The sequence below is a fragment of the Thamnophis sirtalis genome, unplaced genomic scaffold (assembly GCF_051295495.1).
Source record: "Thamnophis sirtalis isolate CommonGarterSnake01/CBP01778 unplaced genomic scaffold, rThaSir2_p1.2 scaffold_2, whole genome shotgun sequence".
NCBI classification, from domain to species: domain Eukaryota; kingdom Metazoa; phylum Chordata; class Lepidosauria; order Squamata; family Natricidae; genus Thamnophis; species Thamnophis sirtalis.
This window is the reverse complement of record NW_028261382.1, coordinates 112,657,751-112,681,092: the sequence shown is the minus strand read 5'-3', so window position 1 is coordinate 112,681,092 and position 23,342 is coordinate 112,657,751. Positions and strand designations below refer to the sequence as shown.

Below are 23,342 nucleotides of genomic sequence, written 5' to 3'. Positions count from 1 at the left end.
CCCCCCCGTTTAATTCGCCGGAGCTTGGCTCCTCGTGGATGAAGTCAAAGCCTCCCTGCGAGGCAACGAGGGGCGCCTTCCCCTTTCTCTAGAATAACGTTGTAGGGGGGGGGGAGGTTTTTTTCATCTATTGTGGAGCCGTTTTCGAGAATTGCTTCAATAAATATCCTTCTCTCTTGGCCCTCCCCTCCACGTCCCTCTAACAATGATATTGTGGAAAACATCTTTTAAGAAATCCCGAAATACACTGAGGCGATTCTCGGAGGAGCGCATCCCGACCCCCCCCCGGGAAGTTCAATCCCTTTTGAGGGGTTTCGCTGCGTGCTGCACGAGAGGGGATGCGAGTCTCCGTCCCTATGGCAACCATCAGCCCTCGCTCGCGCGCTTCCAACGTCATATCGCACTAGGCTCCTGAGGAACGGTTAATCCCGCCTCCTTCCCCTTCCGATTGGCCGGAGCTTCATAAGGCCATCTCGGCATAGCACCACCGATTGGCCAGGCGGGCTGAGCGTGGCGCGCCAGAGGGGCTGGGAAGGCGCGCGGCGATTAGCATAAACTCCTCCCCCCTTCTCATATGGCCTCCGCGCCGCCCCTCCTTCCTCCGGTCGCTGCAGCGCGATCTTTCGCCCGGCTTCTCCTGGAGCATCCTCGGGAGCCCGGCGCATCTTCGTTGCGGGGAGGCGGTTGGCAGCCGAGGCGAGCCCTGCGGAGGAAGACCAGCCGTGACGGGGGACCCAGATCTTCTCCTTCTCCCGTTTTGGCGGTGGGGGTGGAGAAGAAGAGGGCGCAACCTCATCCTAGAGCAACGGACAGAAGACGCAAATCGCTTTTTCTGCTTGTCCCGTTTGGGCTTTTGGGGGCGCATCGGAGACGGGGGGAAAGGCCAAGAAAAACCCCCACCTCGTTTTCTCAATCAGTCCTCTGTAGATGTAGGTATTTATTTTAAAGCCTCTACCTGGCTGGGTCATGTGCGGGCTTGCTTCCTACCCATTCCTATAAATGCGGGCTCGTCTTTGGACTACCTTTCCATCATCCCCAGCCCTCACGGTCAGGAACCTGGATGGGACCAGCCCCGGGGGAGACCGATGGAATCGAACCTGATGCTTTCCATCGAGGGCTGGCTCCACCTGGTTTGAATGACAGCTTTTCTTCTACTTTTTTTTTTGTTTAAAAAAATCAATTCTCTTTTTTCTTTTAGGATTTTTTCAAGTATTTAGGAAGAAGAAGGGGAAAACCCATCATGTTGGACTGCAACACTTTTCTCATACTGGCTTGACTGGATATTTTACTTTCTCAAACAAGCACCAAGGTGGTTATTTTAGCTTCATCCACTCTTGGTGGATGAAGGGTCAGGCACCCTAAAATTTATAGATAGATAGAGATATATATCTTCACCCAGCCCTACAGACTGTTCAGTAAGAAATAAGTGGTAACTTTTCTAGAGGTACATCCATTATTTTGACAAAGTATCTGCATTCAGATATTGGTGGAAGGGTTTTGTGACCAAAAAGGAATTTTGAATCAAATGGGTGGTACATAAATACAATTAGGATAAGGTGAATGAGCTTTATACATTATTGCAATTTATGGACATAGGCATTTTGAGAGAACGTGGCAGAATAAATTTCTAGCTTTCTATTTATACTGTGTAATAAACACCTACAGTGTTCTTATTAGACCAAACTAGGGATCCTTGAAAGCTATGTTTCCTCAAAACTATCCTTTGATTTAGGAAATGTAACAAGCACCTTCTTTATTCTTAAGCAAGCAAGTGTTGGAAAGCTGTGCCCTAAATGGCATACTGTAGTTTTGTTTAGTATATAGTTACGCATACATAGTTTAGACTGTGGCTAGTGTCCCGAGTGGAGGAGGACAGCTTTGTGTTACAAAATGGTTCTTCATGAAAGACAGAGCTCCTGCAACTGCCTTGAAGTGCTTTGACTTTTCTTATACGTGCCTTTTTTTTTTTTGGTCTTTATAAAATCTTTTAAGCAATTTTGTACATCTTTGGACATATAAAAACAGAGCCCTCACAATGTGGACTTTTTTGGGCATTGCTTCCTTTATCTATGTCTACAAAAAATGTGGAGATTTGCTAAGTTATGCCAACAAGGAGGTGCTTATTTCCACGATGGTGTTTTTTTCTCTCGGCTTGATGCTCTCTTATTGGTACCGATCGTGGGGACCCCAGCCACAGAACAAGCAGAAACCTCATTGTGGAATGTTTTCCAATTTCCTTGCTGCCTTGCCATTCGTTGGCTTTTTCTGGACTAAATCCCACACGGATTCCTTGGAGAAACTGCAGACGAAGACCAGGAAGGTATGCTCTATTTTAGTTGAACAGTTTGAAAGAGAATAGTCTTCCTTGTTTGTTTGTTTTTTATTGGGGGGTGGACAAAATACATAGGATGGCTGTGAAAACACTCTTACAAATTTGTGTTCCAGAAGGCTTCTCATGAACTTTACTACATGGGGCTGCCCTTGAAGAGTATTCGGCGACTTCAGCTAGTCCAGAATGCGGCTGCGCGAGTGATCGTGGGTGCACCTCGTTTCACCCACACAACACCTATCCTCCGCGAGCTGCACTGGCTACCTGTCGATCTCCGGGTGCGCTTCAAGGTGCTACTTGTCACCTACAAAGCCCTTCATGGTATTGGATCTGGGTACTTGAGAGACCGCCTACTGCCAATCACCTCCACTCGACCAATTAGATCCCATAGATTAGGCCTCCTCCGAGTTCCATCAGCCGGTCAGTGTCGACTGGCAACCACGCGGAGGAGAGCCTTCTCGGTGGCAGCTCCGACCCTATGGAACGATCTCCCCGTGGAGATTCGTACCCTCACCACCCTCCAGACCTTCCGCATAGCCCTTAAAACCTGGCTGTCCCAACAGGCCTGGGGCTAAAGACCTCAACCCCACCCGAATTGTATGAATGTTGTGCTTTTAACGATGTATTGTCTTATGTGTTTAATCTGGTTTGTCCTCCCTTCCCTCTGAACTGTGAGCCGCCCTGAGTCCCCCCAGGGAAAAGGGCGGCATACAAATAAAGTACCTATACCTATACCTATACCTATTGCAAAATTAAAATTGAAGGTACCTCATTGGATTTTACATGGCTTTACTACTACAGAAATGTTCACTTACATAAAACTGAGCTTTGAAATTTTACCTTGAATTTACCGAATGTCTCTCAGTTGTATAATTCTAGAATTTCAGATCCCAGCCAATTATTTCAGCTTGGTAGGCCGAGGGCTACAACTATGGAATAACAGGCACATTCTTTTGAAATTTCAGTTATACACACAAGGCAGCCACTAGACTACCTATTTAAATTCACTTGCAAGTAAGTCCCCTTGGTTGAATTTGCCACAAAGTAATCACATTTTACCTTAGTGTATTTTCAATTATCATTCAATATCCTGTATTGTATCAGTTTGGTAAATTATGGTTACATAAACCATGAATGTTTGTGTGTGAACCCCACCAGAGTTTGAATCTAAATTGGGTGTCAAACTTGCAGCCAACGAGCTGGATGCATCACATATTGGCCCTGCCCTCGCCCAGTTTAGCGAAGGGGGAAAAATCCCGGTACGTCATGTGATGCCGCCATGATGACGTAAGTTTGACACCCTGATCTAAATCTAGCCAAGTTTTTCCCAATGTGATTTTTCCAGATCACCTTAAGTCTTAGGATGACTATTCTTGGAAAAAAAGATTTGTTGCTGGGAACTCTAGAAGTTGTCCCAACATACAGTATTTGAAGGCAGAAGAATGGAAAAAACAATGATTCCCACATCATTTAATTTAACATAAACCTTTCCTCAGTCTCTTGGTTTCTAATTTTCAGTATATACTGTGTTTGTTAGTTATAGATGATGGGAATTGCAAGCTGGCCCAATTAGTTAGTGCTAGAGAAACAGAAAGTCCCATGTACAGGTAGTCCTTGACTTATAACCACTCATTTAACCACCATAATTACAACACTGGTCCTCACCTTTATGAGTGTTGCAACAGGCTCATAGTCAAAGGCACAAAGTTTGGGCACTTGGCAACTGGCATGTATTTACGACAGTTTCAGTCACAGAAGCGCCATTTGCGACCTTCTCAGATGGCTTCTGAGAAAGTTAATGGAAATTAGATTCGCTTAGCAACTGCTCAATTCACTTAACAACTCCAGTGATTTGCTTAACAACTGTGTGTAAAGGTTATAAAATTGGCCACGACTTGCTTAGCAAGAGGAATTCTGGTCCCAATTATGACCATAAGTTGGGAATTACCTGTACTGTCACAATATCTCTAAGTGAAGAAGTCTTGGCCAGCAGAGGTGACAAACACTTGTTCAGAGGTAGATGTGGGAGATACTTAATCATGGTAGTCAACGCTGGGCAATGCCCAGAACAAGGTCACATTCTTGTATGTTCAGGATATAGATCTGGCAGAGCTGGAATGTGGAACTGTTGCCGTAAGAGCAACAAAACTGCTCACAGACTAGAACAGTGGTTTCTCAATATTTATCCCGGGGAGCCCTACAGATCTGTAAAGTCAAACAAATAAATATTGTAAGGTTTTTTAAAAAAATTTCTAATGTAAATATCGACAACTACAACCCATGTAAACCAGAACACTTTGCCTCAATTATTTTTGAGAATGGAAAGGGGTCCTGGGACCAAAATGTTTAAGAACCACTCGACTAGACTTTTTCTTTAAATAGTTTTACATTTTATTTACAAACATGTAAAATATACACACACAAAACTTTGACGTACACCACATTTACACAATACAAGATGAACAGGGGCTTCCTGTTCCTTCTAATAGCAATTGCGAATCGATATCGCTCACCTTATATTGTTTCCCCTTCTATTACATTTCATTTATATTTCACCATTCTTAACCCTCTTATCTTACTCCTCTGTCTGCTATATTGGCTGATGTTATGGCGTTCTAGGAGTTTGTTTTCTCCTGTGTGATTCAGCGTGACTCTGCAAGCCCTAGTATGAACTGGGCCATGGAGGACACACACCTACACAAGGAACTATATTACAACAATTATCTCTAGTAACGTTAAACCACTTGGATACATATATATGTGTTAATTCTCCTTAACTACTATTTTTGGACTTTGTTATCTTCCTTCATTGATCTTTATTTCTTTCCTCCATCCACCCATACCATTTATCCCATATCTGGTAGCATTCTGTTTCTTCTTTTCCCTGGATTTCTTTTGTTAATTTGTCCATTTCAGCACAGTCCATAACCTTTCTTATTATTTCATCTTAGCTTGGAATTAATTTGTTTTTCCATTTCTGGGCAAAGGCAATCCTTGCCGCCGTCATTATATGTAATATTAAATACTGAATTTCTTTTTTATATTTCGCAGTCATTATTCCTAATAAAAAAACTTCAGGTTTCCATTCTATTTTAACACCTGTTATTATCTCTAGCCACTTTTTGATCCTTTTCCAAAAATTTTTAGCCTCCTCACAGGTCCACTATAAGTGGTAGTATGTTCCATGTATTGATTCACATTTCCAGCATTTTGGGGAGGTATTTGTTGAGATTTTAGCTAACCTTGTTGGTGCCAGATGTCATCTGTAAAACATTTTGTACTGATTTTCCTTGTATGCAACTGATAGTATCATTTTTAAGTTTGTTCCCAAAATTTTTCCCATTTATTCAATTCAATATTATAGCCAAAGTTTTGTGCCCATTTTATCATTTGTTCTTTCACGATTTCCTCTTCCATTTTATGCTTCAGGAGAAATTTATATATTCTCCCTATCATTTTTCTATCCGAGCTATGAATTATTTTATCCAATTCATGTGGTTCTGTTTTGATGTCATATATTTTAGTATCATTATTGTGTTTAGTTTTGGTTTGCAAGTAGGTTAGCCAGTCAACTTTCATGTTTTGTCTTGCCAATTCTTCAATTGTTTTTAAATTTCCCTGTCCGTCAATTATGTCTTTGTATCTGCATTTTATTCATATCTATAAAATTTGGATGGATCGTCCTTTCTGTTGCCGATAGCCAATTTGGGATTTTCACATAGTGGTTTTTTTTTAATTTTGAGCCAGTTTTGCAATAACGCTCTTCTAATTAAATGTTTTTGAAAGTGTTTGTGCGTTTTATTTTTAATCATTCCATAGGAATGTATGCCAACCTGCTTGCCATGGTCTTAGCAAAGGTAATGTAAATGTTTACATTTGCAAAGGTAAAGCAAAATGTTTAGGAAATATTGATTTAGAAAACGTAGGATAAAGCAAAGAAGCTTGAATTTGATTGCTGGGTATCATAAGTGTTTATATGATGGAAGTGAAGTGTGCTTGAAAGTGAAGGAAACACTTAGCAAATGGGAGGACAAGAAGGATGTATGATGTTCCCGTGGCATTTAATATATTTATCCTTTGAAGTTTAAGGAATTCTTATGGTGTTGGAACTGTGCTGATTGGGAACATGTATATGCCTGAACTTTGCTATGCATGTGAAGCCATGTTGTTGTCTGACAATCTGAATGATTTACAGCCATCTGGGATAGGTTGTGTTGCATAAGAAGTGCAAATTTGAAAATTAATGCAAGATAGTTGCACGGGGACAACAAAATGGAGTGAGAGATTGCAAGCTGTACACAGATGATGAACAACAGAGTGAAACTAAGATCCATGAGAAAGGTGAGGCTTAGGGAAAAATGAACAAGAGGCAGTGTACAGTGGTGCTTACGGCTTTGATGGAAGCAAAAGTGGTTTGCAAGCTAAAGATAATACAATAATACAATAGCAGAGTTGGAAGAGACCTTGGAGGTCTTCTAGTCCAATCCCCTGCCTAGGCAGGAAACCCTATACTGTTTCAGACAAATGGCTATCCAACATCTTCTTAATGACTTCCAGTGTTGGGGCATTCACAACTTCTGGAGGCAATTTCTGTTCCACTGATTAATTGTTCTAACTGTCAGGAAATTTCTCCTCAGTTCTGAGTTGCTTCTCTCCTTGATTAGTTTCCACCCATTGCTCCTTGTTCTGCCCTGAGGTGCCTTAGAGAATAGTTTGACTCGCTCTTCTTTTTGGCAATCCCTGAGATATTGGAACACTGCTATCATGTCTCCCCTAGTCCTTCGTTCTATACCCAGTTCCTGCAACCGTTCTCCATATGTTTTAGTCTCCAGTCCCCTAATCATCTCTGTTGCTCTTCTCTGCACTCTTTCTAGAGTCTCCACATCTTTTCTACATCGTGGCGATCAAAACTGAATGCAGTATTCCAAGTGTGGCCTTACCAAGGCATTATAAAGTGGTATTAACACTTCACGTGATCTTGCTTCTGTCCCTCTGTTTATGCAGCTTAGATAAAAAGTAGAGGCTTAGTAAATGGCAATATAAACCAGTTTCAGCTGTAGCTCCTTTTATTATCTTTATTATCTTACTTTGATTTACGGTTGCTTATTCCTTTCCTTCACTCTGCCTAACATTGCTTATTTGCATGGGAATAGCCCAAAGGACTATTTATGTAACTCTGCAATTATTTCCGGAAATAGAGTCTCATAGGAAGAAATATTTGCAAGATAACGTCAAGTAATATGTTAGAACTCTGATGTAACCAGTTTACCTAGACTTCGAAACAGAAATATCTGACAAAATAGCATTTGGAATTATCTGAAACAATCTACCCACCTAAGGGCAGAATTTCTAAACATGAAGAGGCCAGAAAACAGAGGGGAAATTGCCAAGAATTTTACTATGCTACTGTACCGGTGTTCTGAAAAATCTAATTCCTGACCCTTGAAATCAGAGACTTCTTCCTGTTTTTGTCAGATTTCATTTCTTGGCGCTCAAATGTCAAAAGTGGCCTTATATGTGCAGTGATGTGGTCCCACATATGCTGCCTTTAGATACTTGCCTCTTTTTTTACCTTAGGTTGTGGGGTAGATATTATGGTTATCCAAACGTATTATGTCCAAAATACCCCTCATGCACAGTTGTTAAATGTGACACAGAATTTCAATTGCTTTAAACTGAGTCTGACTACAGATAGTCCTCAGTTTACAACTACAATTGAGCCCCAAAATTTATGTTGCTGAGAACATTTGTTAAATGAATTTTGCCCCAATTTATGACCTTTCTTAGTTGTTAAGGGAATCATTGTAGTTGTTAAATTAATGACACGGTTGTTAAGTGATCTGGTTTCCTCATTGACTTTGCTTGTCAGACAGTCACAAAAGGTGATCATATGACCCCAGAACATTGCAACAATCATAAATATAAGCAGTTGCCAAGTGTCTGAATTTTGATGATGCGATGATGGGGATCCTATAATGGTTGTAAGTGTGAAAAATGGTCATAGATCACTTTTTTCAGTGCCATTGTAACTTTGAACGGTCACTAAACAAACTGTTGTAAGTTCAGGACTACCTATACTACAGTGGTGAGATTCAAAACTTTTACTACAGGTTCTGTGGGTGTGGCTTGGTGGGCGTGGCAGGGGAAGGATACTGAAAAATCCCCATTCCCTCCTGATCAGCTGGGACTCAGGAGGCAGAGAATAGATGGGGCAGGGCCAGTCAAAGGTGGTATTTACCAGTTCTCTGACTACTCAACATTCCTGCTACCAGTTCTCCAGAACTGGTCAGAACCTGCTGAATACCAACTCTGGAAAGGATACTGCAAAATCCCCATTTCCTCCCGATCAGCTGTGACTTGGGAGACAGAGAATAGATGGGGGCGGGGCCAGTCACAGGTGGTATTTACCAGTTCTCTGAACTACTCAAATTTCCACTACCAGTTCTCCAGAACTGGTCTGAATCTGTTGAATACTACCTCTGCTATACTGCTACAATTGTATTGGGAGTACCAAAGTGTTTCTGGATTGTGAAAGGATTGAACGGCCGCCTGCAGGATACCCAGTTGGGGGCTCCTTTTATGATCTCATTAAGTTGTCCGGCTTAGTGGTACCCATCTATCTACTCACAGTCACCTGCTTTCGAACCGCTGGGTTGGCAGGAAGTGGACCTTGAGATGGGATGTCACCCTGTCCCATGGCAGCAACCAGGTTTTCTGGCCCGCCAGCGGCCAGCCAAGCTGGCAGCAGATTCTGACAGTGAGGAGGTTGGGGAGGAACATGGGTCAGTCCTGGAGTCTGGGGAAGGCTCTCATGAGGGATCTGTGTCGGAGGCAGAGATGGGGCCAGGACCAAATGCCAGTTATCAGTTGCCTTTAGAGTCAGACATCAGTGAGTCAGGCGAACAGCTGGAGCATGTTCCCAGTGTGCACATGCGCAGGGTTGCCAGAAGAAGGGAGCAGCTAAAGAACAGGGGTCGACTTGGGAGTAAGGTCTCAGGTGGATGATGAATGGCCCCTCCCATAGGGAATAAAAGAGGAGCGAAAGGGGAGTGGAGTTTGCAGGAGACAATTAGTTCGCTTAATTGGTTCCAAGACTCCTTGCCAGGTTTTGTAGATATTGGCCTGTCAGCTCTCCAAGCCAGATAAAGTCTGTGACTGTAAATCCTCCCTTGAAAGACTTTGCTGGATGTGAATGAGCAGTAAATTAATAAAAGGAGTTTTTGTCAGGACAAAGAGTTTGCTTCATGCTCTTGGGAAGCCTAGGTCAGAACAACAGGAACCTGTCAATTGTCAGCCCAGTGTCCTAACCTGCACGCCTATTGGGTGTCACTAAATCTGCCTATTGTATGGTTATTGTACCAGCCTAAATGCCTTTGATTTGTCTTCTTTCGGACTTAGGGTACAAGAGGAGTCATTCCTTCACCTGACAGTAGAACAGAGACTGATTCAGCTTCGACAGCCGCGGCTCAACCTGATCCAGAAGTCATCATTGTGGGGGCCGGTGTACTTGGCTCTGCTCTGGCCACGGTGCTGGCCCGGGATGGAAGGAAAGTGACGGTCGTTGAGCGGGACCTGAAGGAACCTGATAGGATTGTTGGAGAACTCTTACAGCCAGGAGGTTATAACACGCTAAAAGACCTGGGCCTTCAAGGTGCATTACCTTTGCTAAAAACACTTCTGTCTTCCGTTTTTGAAGCTCACTCAACAGCCTGATTGTCAGCGGTTCCATCTCTACCTTGTATTCTTGTAATTACAGGTAGTCCTTGCCTTATGTCCACAATTGAGCCCAAAATTTCTGTTGCTAAGTGAGACATTGATTAAGTGAGTTTTGCCCCACATTTCAACTTTTCTTGTCACAACTGAATCCCTGCAGTGGTTAAGTTAGTAACATGATTGTTAAGTGAATCCGGCTTCCCCATTGATTTTGCTTGTCAGAAGGTTGCAAAAGTTGATCGCGGGACCCCAGCATACTGCAACAGTCAATTGCCAAATGTCTGAATTTTGTCTAGGTGACCTCAGGAGTGGTCATATGTGTGAAAAATGGTCATAAGCCCATTTTTCAGTGTGTTGTCACTTGATAGTATAGCCCAGGGTTGGCAAACCTTTTTCTTACATGTGATGTGCCAAAATTGCATGTGTGCTTGTTGTAGCATATGGGCGCATGCCCACTCAATCCTCCCCGCCCACCTGTGTGCATGTGTGCGCGACTCTCTGCACAAGTGTGCACGACCCTTCCCCAGGCTCCAGAGCCTTTCCTGAAGCCTGAGGAGGGTGAAAATGGCTTCCTCCACGCCCCCTGGAGGCTCTCTGGAAGCTGGAAACGGATCGTTCCCAAACTTCCGGTTGGGCGGTTAGGGCTGTTTTTCGCCCTCCCCAGTCTTCAGGAAGGCCTCAGGAGGCTGGGGAGGGTGAAAAACGGCCCAATGGGCCGACCAGAAATTTGGGAACAAACTTCCTGTTTGGCCCGTTGGGGCTGTTTTTCGCCCTCTCCAGCTTCCGGAGGCCTTCTGAAGCCTGGGGAGGGCAAAAACAGCTTCTCCTGGACCTCCGGAAGGGTGAAAAATCAGCTGGCCGGCGTGCACATGGAGCTGACAGCTGGCATGCTACCGAATATGGCTCCACGTGTCACCTATGTCATGCGTGCCACAGGTTCGCCATCACGGGTATATCCTTTATTGTCATTATACATCATGTATACAATGAAATTGGTTTCGCAGTCACTAAATGAACTGTTGTAAGCTAAGGACTGTTCTATTACAAAAGCCAGAAAACTAATAACACTAATAAAACCCCTCCTCTGTATCCATTATCCTGTGAAGAACCAACAATTGTACAGCCTAACTTGCCTTGAATTAATGGCTCAGAATTAACATTGAAAAAAAAAGAAAAATCAAAAGATGGAAAACCAAGATAGAGAAACCTGCTTGACGGGGAAATTTTATAGCTAGAAGAGAAGAATATTGGCTTGAATGTGGATATTGCCTTTAATGTAGGGAAGGAAAATGCGTGATTATGAACCTGAACGAATGGTCTTTTATTCTTCTGTATCCCACCCTCAGTTTATTCATGCTTTTCCTCCCTCATTTGGACCAGTTACAGGTAGTCCTTGACTTAACCCTTCATTAAGTGATCGTTCCAAGTTGCAACGGCACTGAAAAAAGTGACTTATGACCGTTTTTCACTATCAGGCTGTTGCAGCTCCGCTATGATCATGTGATCAAAATTCAGATGCTTGGCAACTGGTTCCTATTCATGGCGGTTGCGGTGTCCCAAAGTCATGTGATTCTCCTTTGGCGACCTTCTGACAAGCAAAGTCCACCAGAAAGCCGGGTTCACTTAACAACCGCGGTACTAACTTATCAACTAAGTGATTCACTTAACAACTGCGGCAAGAAAGATTGTAGAATGGGGCAACACTCACTTCACAAATGTCTCACTCAACAACAGAAATGTTGGATTCAGCTCTGGTTGTTTAAGTCAAAGACTGTAATTATAACCACCAGCACCCCAATTTGATGATAATATTCCTTCGTGTTTAATGAGACCACTTACCTTCAAAATGCATCCTACAAAATGAGAGGGGGACTTTCACTTTGCTGGAGATGAGATTTTTTTCGAAACTTGGAAAACAGACCATCCGCAACAGTGGTGGGTTTCAAATTTTTTAGAACCCATTCTGTTGGTGTGGCCTGTTTTGTGGGAGTGGCTTGGTGGTCATGTGACCGAGCGGGAGTGGTTTGGCGGTTGTGTGACCGGGTGGGTGTGGCCAACTTGGAAAATATGGTGAAACTCACTTAACGCCCTTGCTTAGCAACCAAAATTTTGGGCTCAATTGGTGGTCATAAGTTCCCTTCCTTCCTTCTCTTTGAGAAGTGCTCCGCTTTCAAGCTGCTTGTGAAAGAGGAGGAAGAGGGCAGAGCAGGGGTGGGTTTCTCGCCCCGTTCCAACCGGATCGGTTGGAACGAGGCCGGCGGCGTCCTCGCGCGTGCACGCATGTGGCGCGCGCGTACTAGCGTCTGCACGATGCTCCAGCTGCTCCTGGAGGATTGCGCAGGCGCTGTATGCGTTCTGCGCATGCGTGGAAAGCGCAGAATTCGTAAAAAACGGGTAAGGAGCGGGCGCGGGTGTGCGGGCGCGCGCGGGCGCGGGGGGGGGGCGTCGCCGTTCCCGGAAGTTACTTACTTCCGGGTTCGGCGACCAACCGGATCGCAGGGACCGGTGCGAACCGGTCGAAACCCACCCCTGGGGCAGAGGGAGGCTTTTCAGGAGCCAGAGCAGCGCTGAAGCCCAATCCAGCATGGGATTCCCCCCCTTTCCTTCTCTTTGAGAAGAGCTCCGTTTTCAAGCTGCTTGTGAAAGAGGAGGAAGGGCCAGAGAGAGGCTTTTCAGGAGCCCAGAGCAGCACTGAAGCCAGGGGAGGGAGCGTTTTGGTACTGGGTCTCCGGAAGAATGAGTACTAGGAGGCACGCTAAATTTCACCAACCATTAGGCCCGTACCGGTATGTACCGGCTGAAACCCACCCCTGATCCGCAAACACCGTTAAGAGTACGTGGAGTTCCTGCAATAGAAAAGAAATCAACTAAATAGGGACTAAATAATCAATATTGATTTAAAGTATGACAATGGATTCCAAAAACAAAAACAAAACTGACAGGATGCCAGTCCTGCTCCTTTTCAACGCACAAATGATAATGATCATCACGATGCACAATCTTTCACAGGTCTTACTTAACAGAAATTTTGGGTTCGATTGGGGTCATACGTTGAGAACTACCTGTACATATAAATATCTAGGTAAACATTCCCTGGCATCTTTTCTATACTATTTCCCCAAGATATTGTCTTACTCCCAGGGTACCAGTGACATAGTTTAAGTGGTCTTTGGCTGTACAAGTGTTAGAGGAATTTTCCAAAACAGTCCAAGAGGAACTGCAAATTTGACTCTTTCACCTGTTACCCTGGAGGAAAGTTAAGTGCAATGATTTGAAATGGAGTCAGTAGAGAGACAATAAGGATCGGCAAAGGAACTACCTTCATACTCAACCAGGTATAGGTAGACATACCATTGGTTGCTTAGTGATCATTCAAAGTTTTGATCCACATTTATGGCCACTTGCAGTGTCCTGCAGTCATGTGACAGCACATTATGACTTTTTAAAAAACAACAACCAGAAACTGACCATTGGTGGGCGATAAAGGCCATAAAATCAGGGATGGTGATGTGATGACCCACCTAATGACCAGCAGAAGTTATGGCCATAATTCTAGGCTCAATTGTGGTTGTAAGTTGAGGACTATCTGTATGCGCATAAAGGTAAGTTGTTTTGATATGGGGATCCCAATGTGTCATTTGTTTAGTATATCGACCAAGCAGTGACGTGCAGTGAGGGATACCGTTGGTGAGGCAAGAGCGCGGCAGCGGCGAGAAGCAACGTCCCCGCCGCTGTGTCCGACAGGCTTCTCTCGTTTATGATGGACATAAACTCGAGATGCCTGTCGGACACAGCGGCGGGGGTGTTGCTTCTCGCAGCTGCCGTGCTCTGCCGCCTCGCCCCCCGCCTCCTCCGTCCCCGCTGACATTCTTGGGAGCAGGTTGGGTGGCTGGCTGGCTGGGAGGAGAAGAGCGGTGAGTCTTTGTGCCGGCTGGCCGGCCAGGCAGGGAGCAGGTCGGGTGGGGGTGGGTGGCTGGCTGGCTGGGAGGAGAAGAGCGGTGAGTCTTTGTGCCGGCCAGCTGGCCGGCCAAGCAGGGAGCAGGTTGGGTGGGGGTGAGTGGCTGGCTGGCTGGGGAGGGACTCACCGCTCTTCTCCTCCTCCTCCTCCTCCTCCTCCTCCTCCTCCTCCTCCTCCTCCTCCTCCTCCTCCTCCTCCTCCTCCTCCTCCTCGTCCTCCCCGCTCGGTGCTGGGCTGGCTGCAGAAGAAATGGCGGCTGGTGAAAGAAAAACCTCTCCAGAATCACCCTTGCACTTGCGCAGTCGCTCAAGTGCAAAACATGATTCGCTGCTCCCAGATCAGGAGGTGGGAGAATCAGTGCCTCTTTTGCATATTAAATCTTTTGCTTTTTAACTCTGCCTTAACTTTTAAAAGGCAAAAAATTCCTTAAGCAAAAGAGGCCCCGAGTTCTCTGGCCTCCTCCTAGTTAACACTGAGAGCAGACACCAAGCCACTGTGACTTGAAATCTGGTAGCAACTATCCTGGCTTTAATTCATTAAAAAAAAAATATTTAAAACTCTTTCCTTTCTCTCAGGAGACTGGGGAGGCTCCGCCTCCCTTGCCTCTAGTGACTGCACGTCCCTGCGACCAAGATACCTGTCTGTCACTCTTATATAGGCAACAATGAAATAGAATGTGAGCCAGGTCTTCTACCTCTGCCACTCTGCAAATGCAGAGACGTCCATTGTAGGGTATAGGATGGAATCTCCCATATCTGACCATTGTGTCAAGCTGTTTGAATCTCGCTCACGTAAATGCTTCCCTAAGATGTTTTGGCGGTTGTAACTTTAAATAGCTGTCTATTTTAAAAGTACCCTGCAGATATGTGTTTCTAAGATAGCTTGCTCCTCCTAAATCTTCCTCCTTTGTCTATTCACTTATTTTGCAGAGGCTGTGGAAGGTATAGATGCTCATACCATAAATGGCTACATCGTTCATAACCTTGAAAACAAGTCAGAGGTTGAGATCCCTTACCCTTGCACAGCAGAACACAGAGTGCAGAACGGGAAAGCATTTCATCATGGACGTTTCATCATGGGTCTCCGAAGGGCAGCCATCTCAGAACCCAAGTAAGTATAATGATCTAAAATGACAGCACAAGTAGGTTAGGATACATGCCTAACAGGGTCTTCTTCAGATGCCTCCAGCTCTTTTCCATTTTAAATGTGCTTTCCTTTTATTTGTTGCATTTGAGAATAGTTTGGGGGTTATGTAAGACGCACCTTTTTCCCTAAAAAAAGAGGCTGAAAATCTGGATGTGTCTTGTACACTGAATACAGCATTTTTGGCCTCCCGAAACCCCGCTCCCTTCACCAAAATGGCCATGCATAGCTTTTAGGAGGCTTTCAAGAGCTCTTGGGAGCTGGGGAGGGTAGAAATGAGCAAAAAATGAGCCATTTTTTGCTCAATTCCTCTCCCCGCAGCCCCCAGGAGCACTCTATAAGCCTCCTAAAGGCTATCCATGCCCTTTTTTTGACAAAAAATGAGCCTGTTTTTGCGAAAAATGGGGCATTTTTCGCAAAAGCCAAGGTGGCGCAGTGGTTAAATGCAGCACTGCAGGCTACTGCTAGATCAGCAGTTCAGTGGTTCAAATCTCACCGGCTCAGGGTTGACTCAGCCTTCCATCCTTCCGAGGTGGGTAAAATGAGGACCCAGATTGTTGGGGGCAATATGCTGACTCTCTGTAAACCGCTTAGAGAGGGCTGAAAGCTCTATGAAGCGGTATATAAGTCTACTGCTATTGCTATTGCTATTGCTTGTTTTTACCCCCACACCGCCGGAGCATTCTACAAGCTTCCTAAAAGCTCTTCATGCCCTTTTTGTGAAAAAAAGCCCATTTTTGAGAAAAATTGGCTGTTTTTGGGAGGCTTGCAGAGTGTAAAAACTTTTTTTTTAAATTTGCCTCTTCAAAACCTTGGTGCGTCTTATACTCCAGTGCATCTTATACTCCAAAAATACGGTAACCAGAAGAAGCATTTTCAACATCAGTTGGATTGGTTTTTATATGTTCTCTCAATGAAACTCCTAGAACCGTGATAGCGAACCTATGACACGTGGGCCAGAGGTGGCATGCAGAGCCATCACCTTTCTGTGGTCACGGGCACCAGCTGCTCTTCTGGTTCAAAAAACAGGCCGTTTTTCTGGACCGTTTTTAGGCCATTTTCTGGGCTGTTTTTCAGCCCGGAAAATGGCCCAGAAAGCAGCCCAAAACAGCTGGCGTATGCTGGCCAGCTTAGGTTCAGGTTTCTGGTGCTCCATTGTGTGCGCACATGCATGCGCATGCGCACACACACCAATTTGGGCACTCGGTGTTCGCCATCACTGCCCTAGAAGTTAATCCATAAACCTTATTATTTGCGTTTGAGTCACCAGTGTGACAAAACAGGTTACTCCTGTTGAAGCCTAATTTGTCATTTTTGGCATATTGACAATCTGAAAACAAAGAATAAATTATCTAAATTTAAAGCAAAATAAATCCTTATGTCTTGTTTGACATACGTAAGTTATCCAGAAAATGGATTCAGAGTACAGTTGGATTTGTGCATTCCATCTGTCAGAAGCCCCTTAAAGCAGTTGTGTCTTTTCCTGGGTTCATATGACTGCCCTCCCAACTGCAGTGGATTCCTGCAGTGATATACTTTTTCAGAGTATAAGACGCACATTTTCCCCTCAAAAAAGAGGCTGAAAATCTGGGTGCAGCTTATACACTCAATACAGCATTTTTGCCTTCCGAAACCCCACCCCCTTCACCAAAATGGCCATGCATAGCCTTTAGGAAGCTTATAGAGTGTTCCTGGGAGCTGGGGAAGACAGAAATGAGCAAAAAACTGCCTGTTTTTTGCTCACTTTTTTGGGGGGGGGGCCTCCCCCCAGGAGCACTCTACAAGCCACCTAAAGGCTATTCATGCCCTTTTTTTGAAAAAAAAATGGGCCTGTTTTCGGGAGGTCTGCAGTGCAAAAACTTTTTAAAAAAATTTGCCTCTTCAAAATCTTGGTGCATCTTATACTCTGGTGTGTCTTATACTCCGAAAAATATGTTAACTGTCCCAGGCACTCTAAATCAAAATTGTCCCTGCAAGTAGCATCCCTAATATCTAGAAAGATAACCTTGTTAAATATGGTAGAAAGAAAAAGTGAGTTATAGAAACATCTTAAGATAGAGGTTGGCAGAAGCTGTCAGATTAGTGCAGTCATTCTCAAACTTGGCCATTTTAAGATGTGTGGATTTCAATTCCCAAATTCCCAAACCAGCTGGGTAGGGGATTCTGGGAACTGAAGTCCACACATCTTCAAATTGCCAAGATTTAGAAATACCATCTAGAGAAGAATGGCATGCTTTGTGCACTATTGGAAGACCTGAAAATCCAGGCTGAGGACACATGATCTCGAAGAAGCTCTGTTTAGATCAGACATGGGCATTTTATGGCCCACAGGCCACATCTGACCTCTGGACAGAATGAGCATGACTGGCAGCAGCGGTGGAGGTGAGATGTTGTTGGGGTCAAGGCACCAGAGCAGATTGGTAGTGGGAATTGGTGCAGCATCGGGGGTGAGTGCAGGGGGTGAGGCATCAGCATTAATGGGGACAGGGTAAACGCAGCCCTCGATAACTCTTCCAGTTTCTCATTGGCCTCTTGGGAAAATCAACTGCCCCTCCCTCTGGTCTAGAATGGTTCCTAGAACATACTAACCTGTTCTGACCCCGCCTCCGTACGGTGAGTCACGCTGACACAAGGTTACTGTTAGCCAATTTATTCACAGTAATTACCCACAGACAACACTTTGGCAGCAACCCAGACTCCCACAGATAAGAAATACACACAAGAGCTTCTCCAGCTTTAGTAAAACAGTTGTGTCCTGCAAAAGGTCTCCTCCCAAAGTCTCTTCTTATATACTCTCTTGGGAGGAGCCTAATCACAACCACCTGGGCCCGATTATCTTCTATGTCTCCGTAATTGCTGCCGGAACTTATCTGCCCGTCTTTGCCTGGCGTCCGGGACCAACTCCCTTTGCTCTTCCCCACTGCTCCAGGGCCTCATGTCTTCACCACTGCTCCAGGGCCTGACATCAGGGACAAACTCCCTTTGGCTTTCACCGCTGCTCCATGCTTCAGGCGCCTCCTGGTGGCCAACCAGTCTCTCTGGTCCCTGCTCGGAGTCTGAACCCTGCCCAGGGTCCTCCACATCGTCCAGAGCCCCTTGCTCGGAGTCTGTTGGCAGCTCCAACGGCTCCTGCTGGGCCACAACACCAACCTGACAGCACATAATTTACTCTCCCTTTCTTCAGATTTTTCTTAAACTATTTTCTTTTGCTGTTGACACTTTAACATCCTCTTCCTTTTTCTTTTCAACTTCAGAAGTCCAGTTTTCCATATAACAACTGCTTTGTCTAAGATTGAATATGATTGCATGGTTTATTAATTATGAAGTACTTTATAGGAAAATAAAAATCACACACGTAGAAAAAGAGGGTCACAGAGAGAGAACGAATGAATTTTTGTGGTACACAGTGAACTAGATTTCCCTGTTCCTAGTCTAGCAACTTAGCCATTATACCAACCCGGCACCCAGACTAGATTATTTTGTCTGTTTCAAGAAGGTTGAGTCTTTAGGATAGACTAAAAAGGGAAAGAGAGAAAAAATACTTTCCAACTTGCAACATTTCCAAACAGAGGTGCCCATTTCAGTTCCAACACAATAAATTGTATACCACATATGCATTTTTTAAAAATCTGCTTTTTCCCCAGTGCAAAATTTATTGAGGGGACAGTGGTACAATTGCTTGAAGAAGAGGAATGTGTAGCTGGAATCGTATACAAAGATAAAGAAACTGGTGATACAAAGGTGAGATTTTCCAGCAATTCCGGTTATTCCATTGTCCTAGGATACTATATCAGTTTTAAACAATTCTTAATCAGATAGCTTATTACAGTGATGGTGAACCTATAACATGCATGTCAAAGGTGACACGCCACAACCTTTTGGGTGACACCAGCATCCATCAGCAGCCAACGATAACTATTCTGGAAGGTAGATCCCATGAGCATGATTGAGCATGATTTTGAGCATGATTTTTAGGGTTCCACCACAAAACCGCGGTAGACTAAAGCGCGCTCGACGAAAGCGCGTACGTGATGTCATCACAGCACGACGAAAACAGCACGCTGTGAGCGGTAAATTTAAAATTAATGCGAAAACCTTACCCTAACCCCCCCAAACCTAACCCTAAACCTAACCCTAAGCCTAACCCTTAACCTAACCCTAAACCTAACCCTAAACCTAACCCTTAACCTAACCCTAAACCTAACCCTAACGCTTAACGTAACCCTAACCCTAACCCTAATCCTTAACCTAACCCTAACCCTAAACCTAAACCTAACCCTTACCTTTATGTGAATTGGCTTGCTTTAATTTAATTTTAATTTTAATTTAATTTATTTTTAATTTTATTTGTCGCGCTGCTGCTGATGTCACGTACGCGCTTTAATCGGGCGCGCTTTAGTGGACCGCGGTTTTGATGGGTCACGGATTTTTAGAAGCTGTGGAGGCCATGTGAGAATGAGGCATGGTCTTGTGCAGCCTCTGAAGTTGTGTGAGAGGGCTGTGCTCTCAAGGAGCTTTCAGACCCTCTGAAAATGGCACATGAATGGGACGGCAAAAGAGCATTCTCTGAAGCCACTTCAAGAACATAAGCCTTGTGCGATCCCAAGCACTTTGAGATGCAGCAAAAGGAGGCCATTTTGAATGGCAACCATGGTAGTAGAGCTGGTCAAGGCCTCAGACTCCACCACAGTCCCAGCTTTGGCACTGTCGCCGACTACCACTATTCAGGGCGGCCTAGCTGGGGAGAAGATCAAGAATTGTTTCTTGTTTTGTTTGCGTGTTTCTTTGAGACATGCCAACAAAGTCAAATTAAGCCGTTTCTGAATTTTTGACGGGCTGAGCCCAAAACGGTCGCCATTATTGGCTTAGTAAAATAATAGGGATACAAATCATATTTTGAATTCGTCTATGTGGTATATACCTTCCAGTGGAATCAGTGCTGGGTTTCTACCAGTTTTACTACCGGTTCGCTCATGCACACTTTCTCTCTCGCGATGCTTCTGCACATTCACAGAAGCGTCTGGGTAGGTGGGCGGAGCCTCCCGCCGCTTCCACTATCGGTTCGGCCGAACCGTGAGCAACCAACCTCTGAGTGGAATCATTGTTTTTAAAGCACTCAATGTGGACGTCAGGATGTGTGCAAGGTGTAGGTTGAGGAATATAAAGATTTCTGAAAAAAATTGCAGGTGGGAAGAATTCAGTGTTTTTATTAACTCATTCCTGGCTCACATGCTGCCATGCATTTCAGGGTAGCCTGTTAAAACCAATAAGATACAAGTAGTCCTCAACTTATGACCAGTTGCTTAGCAACCATTCAATGTTACAATGGACAGGGGGGGGGAGGGAGGTGGGGTGTTGGGGGGGGGATATATACCATGTGTTAGATTTCAGTGTAATGCGACTTCACATGTATACTGTTTCTCTTTAATTTCTCGGTAAAAATAGGACAAGTTGAGTATATTGACAGATAGTAGAAATACACCAAGGGGAGGAGGAGTGGGATAGAAGAAAGATGGGTAGAGAGGGCGGGAGAGAGGATGGGAGGGAGGGTGAGAAGGAAGGGAGGGAGTGGATGTGGAGAGAGGAGTGGTAGAGGGGGAGGGGAAGTAGGGTAGAGGGGAATGATGGAGAGAAGATAGAAAGTTGGAGAGGGGCGGAAGAAAGAGGTGTATGGAGAGTGGAAGAGGTATATTGGGTTTCTATTTTGGGGGGTATTGTTGACAAGAGGAATTGCTGTGATTATTGTGTAATGTTTAATGCTATGCACAGTATATATGTGAGTGTATGAAAATGAAAAATGGAAAATAAAAACATTTTAACGGCGCAATGTTACAATGGACTTTCCCAGGCTAATTACGTTCCAGGTTCGAAATTGACAGCTGCCCCCCCCCCCCTTTGCGGTCATGTGATTGCATTTTGGGCATTTAGCAACTGGCCGACATTTATGGCTGTTGACAGCATCCTGCAGTCAAAGGACTGTGATTTATGATGTTTTTTGGGCAAAAAGCACCTGTTGCGGACAGTGGATTTGCTTAACGACTGTAGAGATTTACTTAATGACCATTGCAAAAAAAAAGTCATAAAATCAGATACGGTCACGTGGTGATCCGCTTAACACCTAGCATCACCTATGACTCTGTGCTTATTTACAGTTAAAGTTGGGGACTACCTGGGACAGGTGGTCATTTGCATATTGAAAAGGAACAGGGCTTGCTTCCTGTCGATTTTGTTTCTGTTTTGGAGTCCATTGTCACACTTTAAATCAAGGTTGATGATTTAGTCCCTGTTTAGTTGATTTCTTTTGTATTGCAGGAACTCCACGCACCTTTAACGGTGGTTGCAGATGGTCTGTTTTCCAAGTTTCGAAAAAATCTCATCTCCAGCAAAGTGAAAGTCCCCTCTCATTTTGTAGGATGCATTTTGAAGGTAAGTGGCCCCATTAAACACGAAGCAATATTATCATCAAATTGGGGTGCTTGTGGTTATAATTACAGTCCTCGACTTAAAACAACCATAACTGAATCCAACATTTCTGTTGTTGAGTGAGACATTTGTGAAGTGAGTTTTGCCCCATTTTACGACCTTTCTTGACACTGTTGTTGAGTGAATCACTGCAGTTGGTAAGTTAGTAACCCAGTTGTTTAGTGAATCTGGCTTCCCCATTGGCTTCTGACCTTGCTTGTCAGAAGGTTGTAAAAGGGGGAATCACATGATCTTGGGACACAGCAACGGTCATAAATATGAGCCAGATGCCATGCAATTTTGATCAGATGATAATGGGGATGCTGTAGAGGTCATAACTGTGAAAAATGGTCATAAGTCACATTTTTCAGCGCTGTTGTAACTTTCAACGGTCACTAAATGAATTGTTGTAAACCAAGGATTACCTATACCATAGAATAGCATTTCACGTGTTCTTATCTCTGCCCAACCACACAAATAATTTCCAATAGCAAAATTAGTTACTGTTGTTCCCCCTTTGCTTATGCATCTTCTTTAAAGCAAGGGGTGTCAAATTGAAGGCCCGGGGGCTGGATCCGGCCCGCAGGGTACTTAAATCTGGCCTGTAAGGCCGCCCTGGAAACAGAAAAAGAACCGGTATATGGCGCCTCCTGCAACCCTCTGCCAGCGAAAAGAGAGCTCCGTTTTCGCTGGCAGAGTGATCGGGCCACTATAGGCGCCCCCAACATGAGTGATGTCAAGCTAGCCAAGCCCCCTGGCCATGCCCCCCTCCTCCGGGGTCAGAGACAACCCTGACACGGCCCTCAATGAAATCGAGTTTGACACCACCGGCTTTAAAGCAGTTTAATCCAGTTCTTCAGCCCCATATTCTCTCAAAGAATCATCTTCGGGCATGAGTTGGAGAGGAAAGAAATTAATACAATACAATACAATACAATAGCAGAGTTGGAAGGGACCTTGGAGGTCTTCTAGTCCAACCCCCTGCCTAGGCAGGTAACCCTATACCGTTTCAGACATCTTCTTAAAGACTTGCAGTGTTGGGGCATTCACAACTTCCGGAGGCAAGCTGTTCCACTGATTAATTGTTCTCACTGTCAGGAAATTTCTCCTTAGTTCTAAGTTGCTTCTCTCCTTGATTAGTTTCCACCCATTGCTTCTTGTTCTGCCCTCAGGTGCCTTGGAGAATAGTTTGACTCCCTCTTCTTTGTCACAGCCTGGAGATATTGGAACACTGCTATCATGTCTCCCCTAATCCTTCTTTTCATTAAACTAGACATACCCAGTTCCTGCAATTACAGTGGGAAGAAAACACATAACTTAGTGAAATGATTTCAGCCTGATGATGGGTTGTGGTTGAGCCTGTTGCTATTTGAGCTTCCAATCTTCTTGAAAGTCTACGAGCCTTGGGTTATTTGTCAGCCGAAAATTACTCATTGCAATCAAGGCAGAGCAGGAAGGTTCTGGGAAATTCTTTTTTAAAATAATGTTTGTTCTTTTTTCTTTGCCTATAAAGAATTCTCCTCAGTTTAAAGCCAATTACGCTGAGCTGGTTTTAGGAAATCCGAGTCCAGTGCTCATCTACCAGATTTCTTCCAATGAAACTCGAGTTCTTGTTGACATTCGAGGTGAAATGCCAAAAAACCTTAAGGAATACATGGTCGAAAAGATTCATCCACAGCTACCAGGTAAGAACCTTTGCACGGAGACTTAATATCTTTACAGGTAGTCCTTGACTTA

General features: G+C 44.5%; 1 protein-coding gene across 1 annotated transcript in view; it reads left to right on the top strand.

Annotated features, from left to right (window-relative positions):
- Positions 1–631: 631 nt before the first annotated feature.
- SQLE (squalene epoxidase) overlaps positions 632–23,342 on the top strand; it is a 32,475-nt gene continuing 9,764 nt past the window's right edge. Inside the window, exons 1-7 of the mRNA XM_087706691.1 lie at positions 632–929; positions 1,199–2,320; positions 9,728–9,980; positions 14,930–15,110; positions 18,788–18,884; positions 21,456–21,569; positions 23,119–23,290. Of these exons, the coding sequence (XP_087562817.1) occupies positions 2,036–2,320; positions 9,728–9,980; positions 14,930–15,110; positions 18,788–18,884; positions 21,456–21,569; positions 23,119–23,290 (1,102 nt within the window). The 5' untranslated portion in view covers positions 632–929; positions 1,199–2,035. The remainder of the gene's footprint in view (positions 930–1,198; positions 2,321–9,727; positions 9,981–14,929; positions 15,111–18,787; positions 18,885–21,455; positions 21,570–23,118; positions 23,291–23,342) is intronic.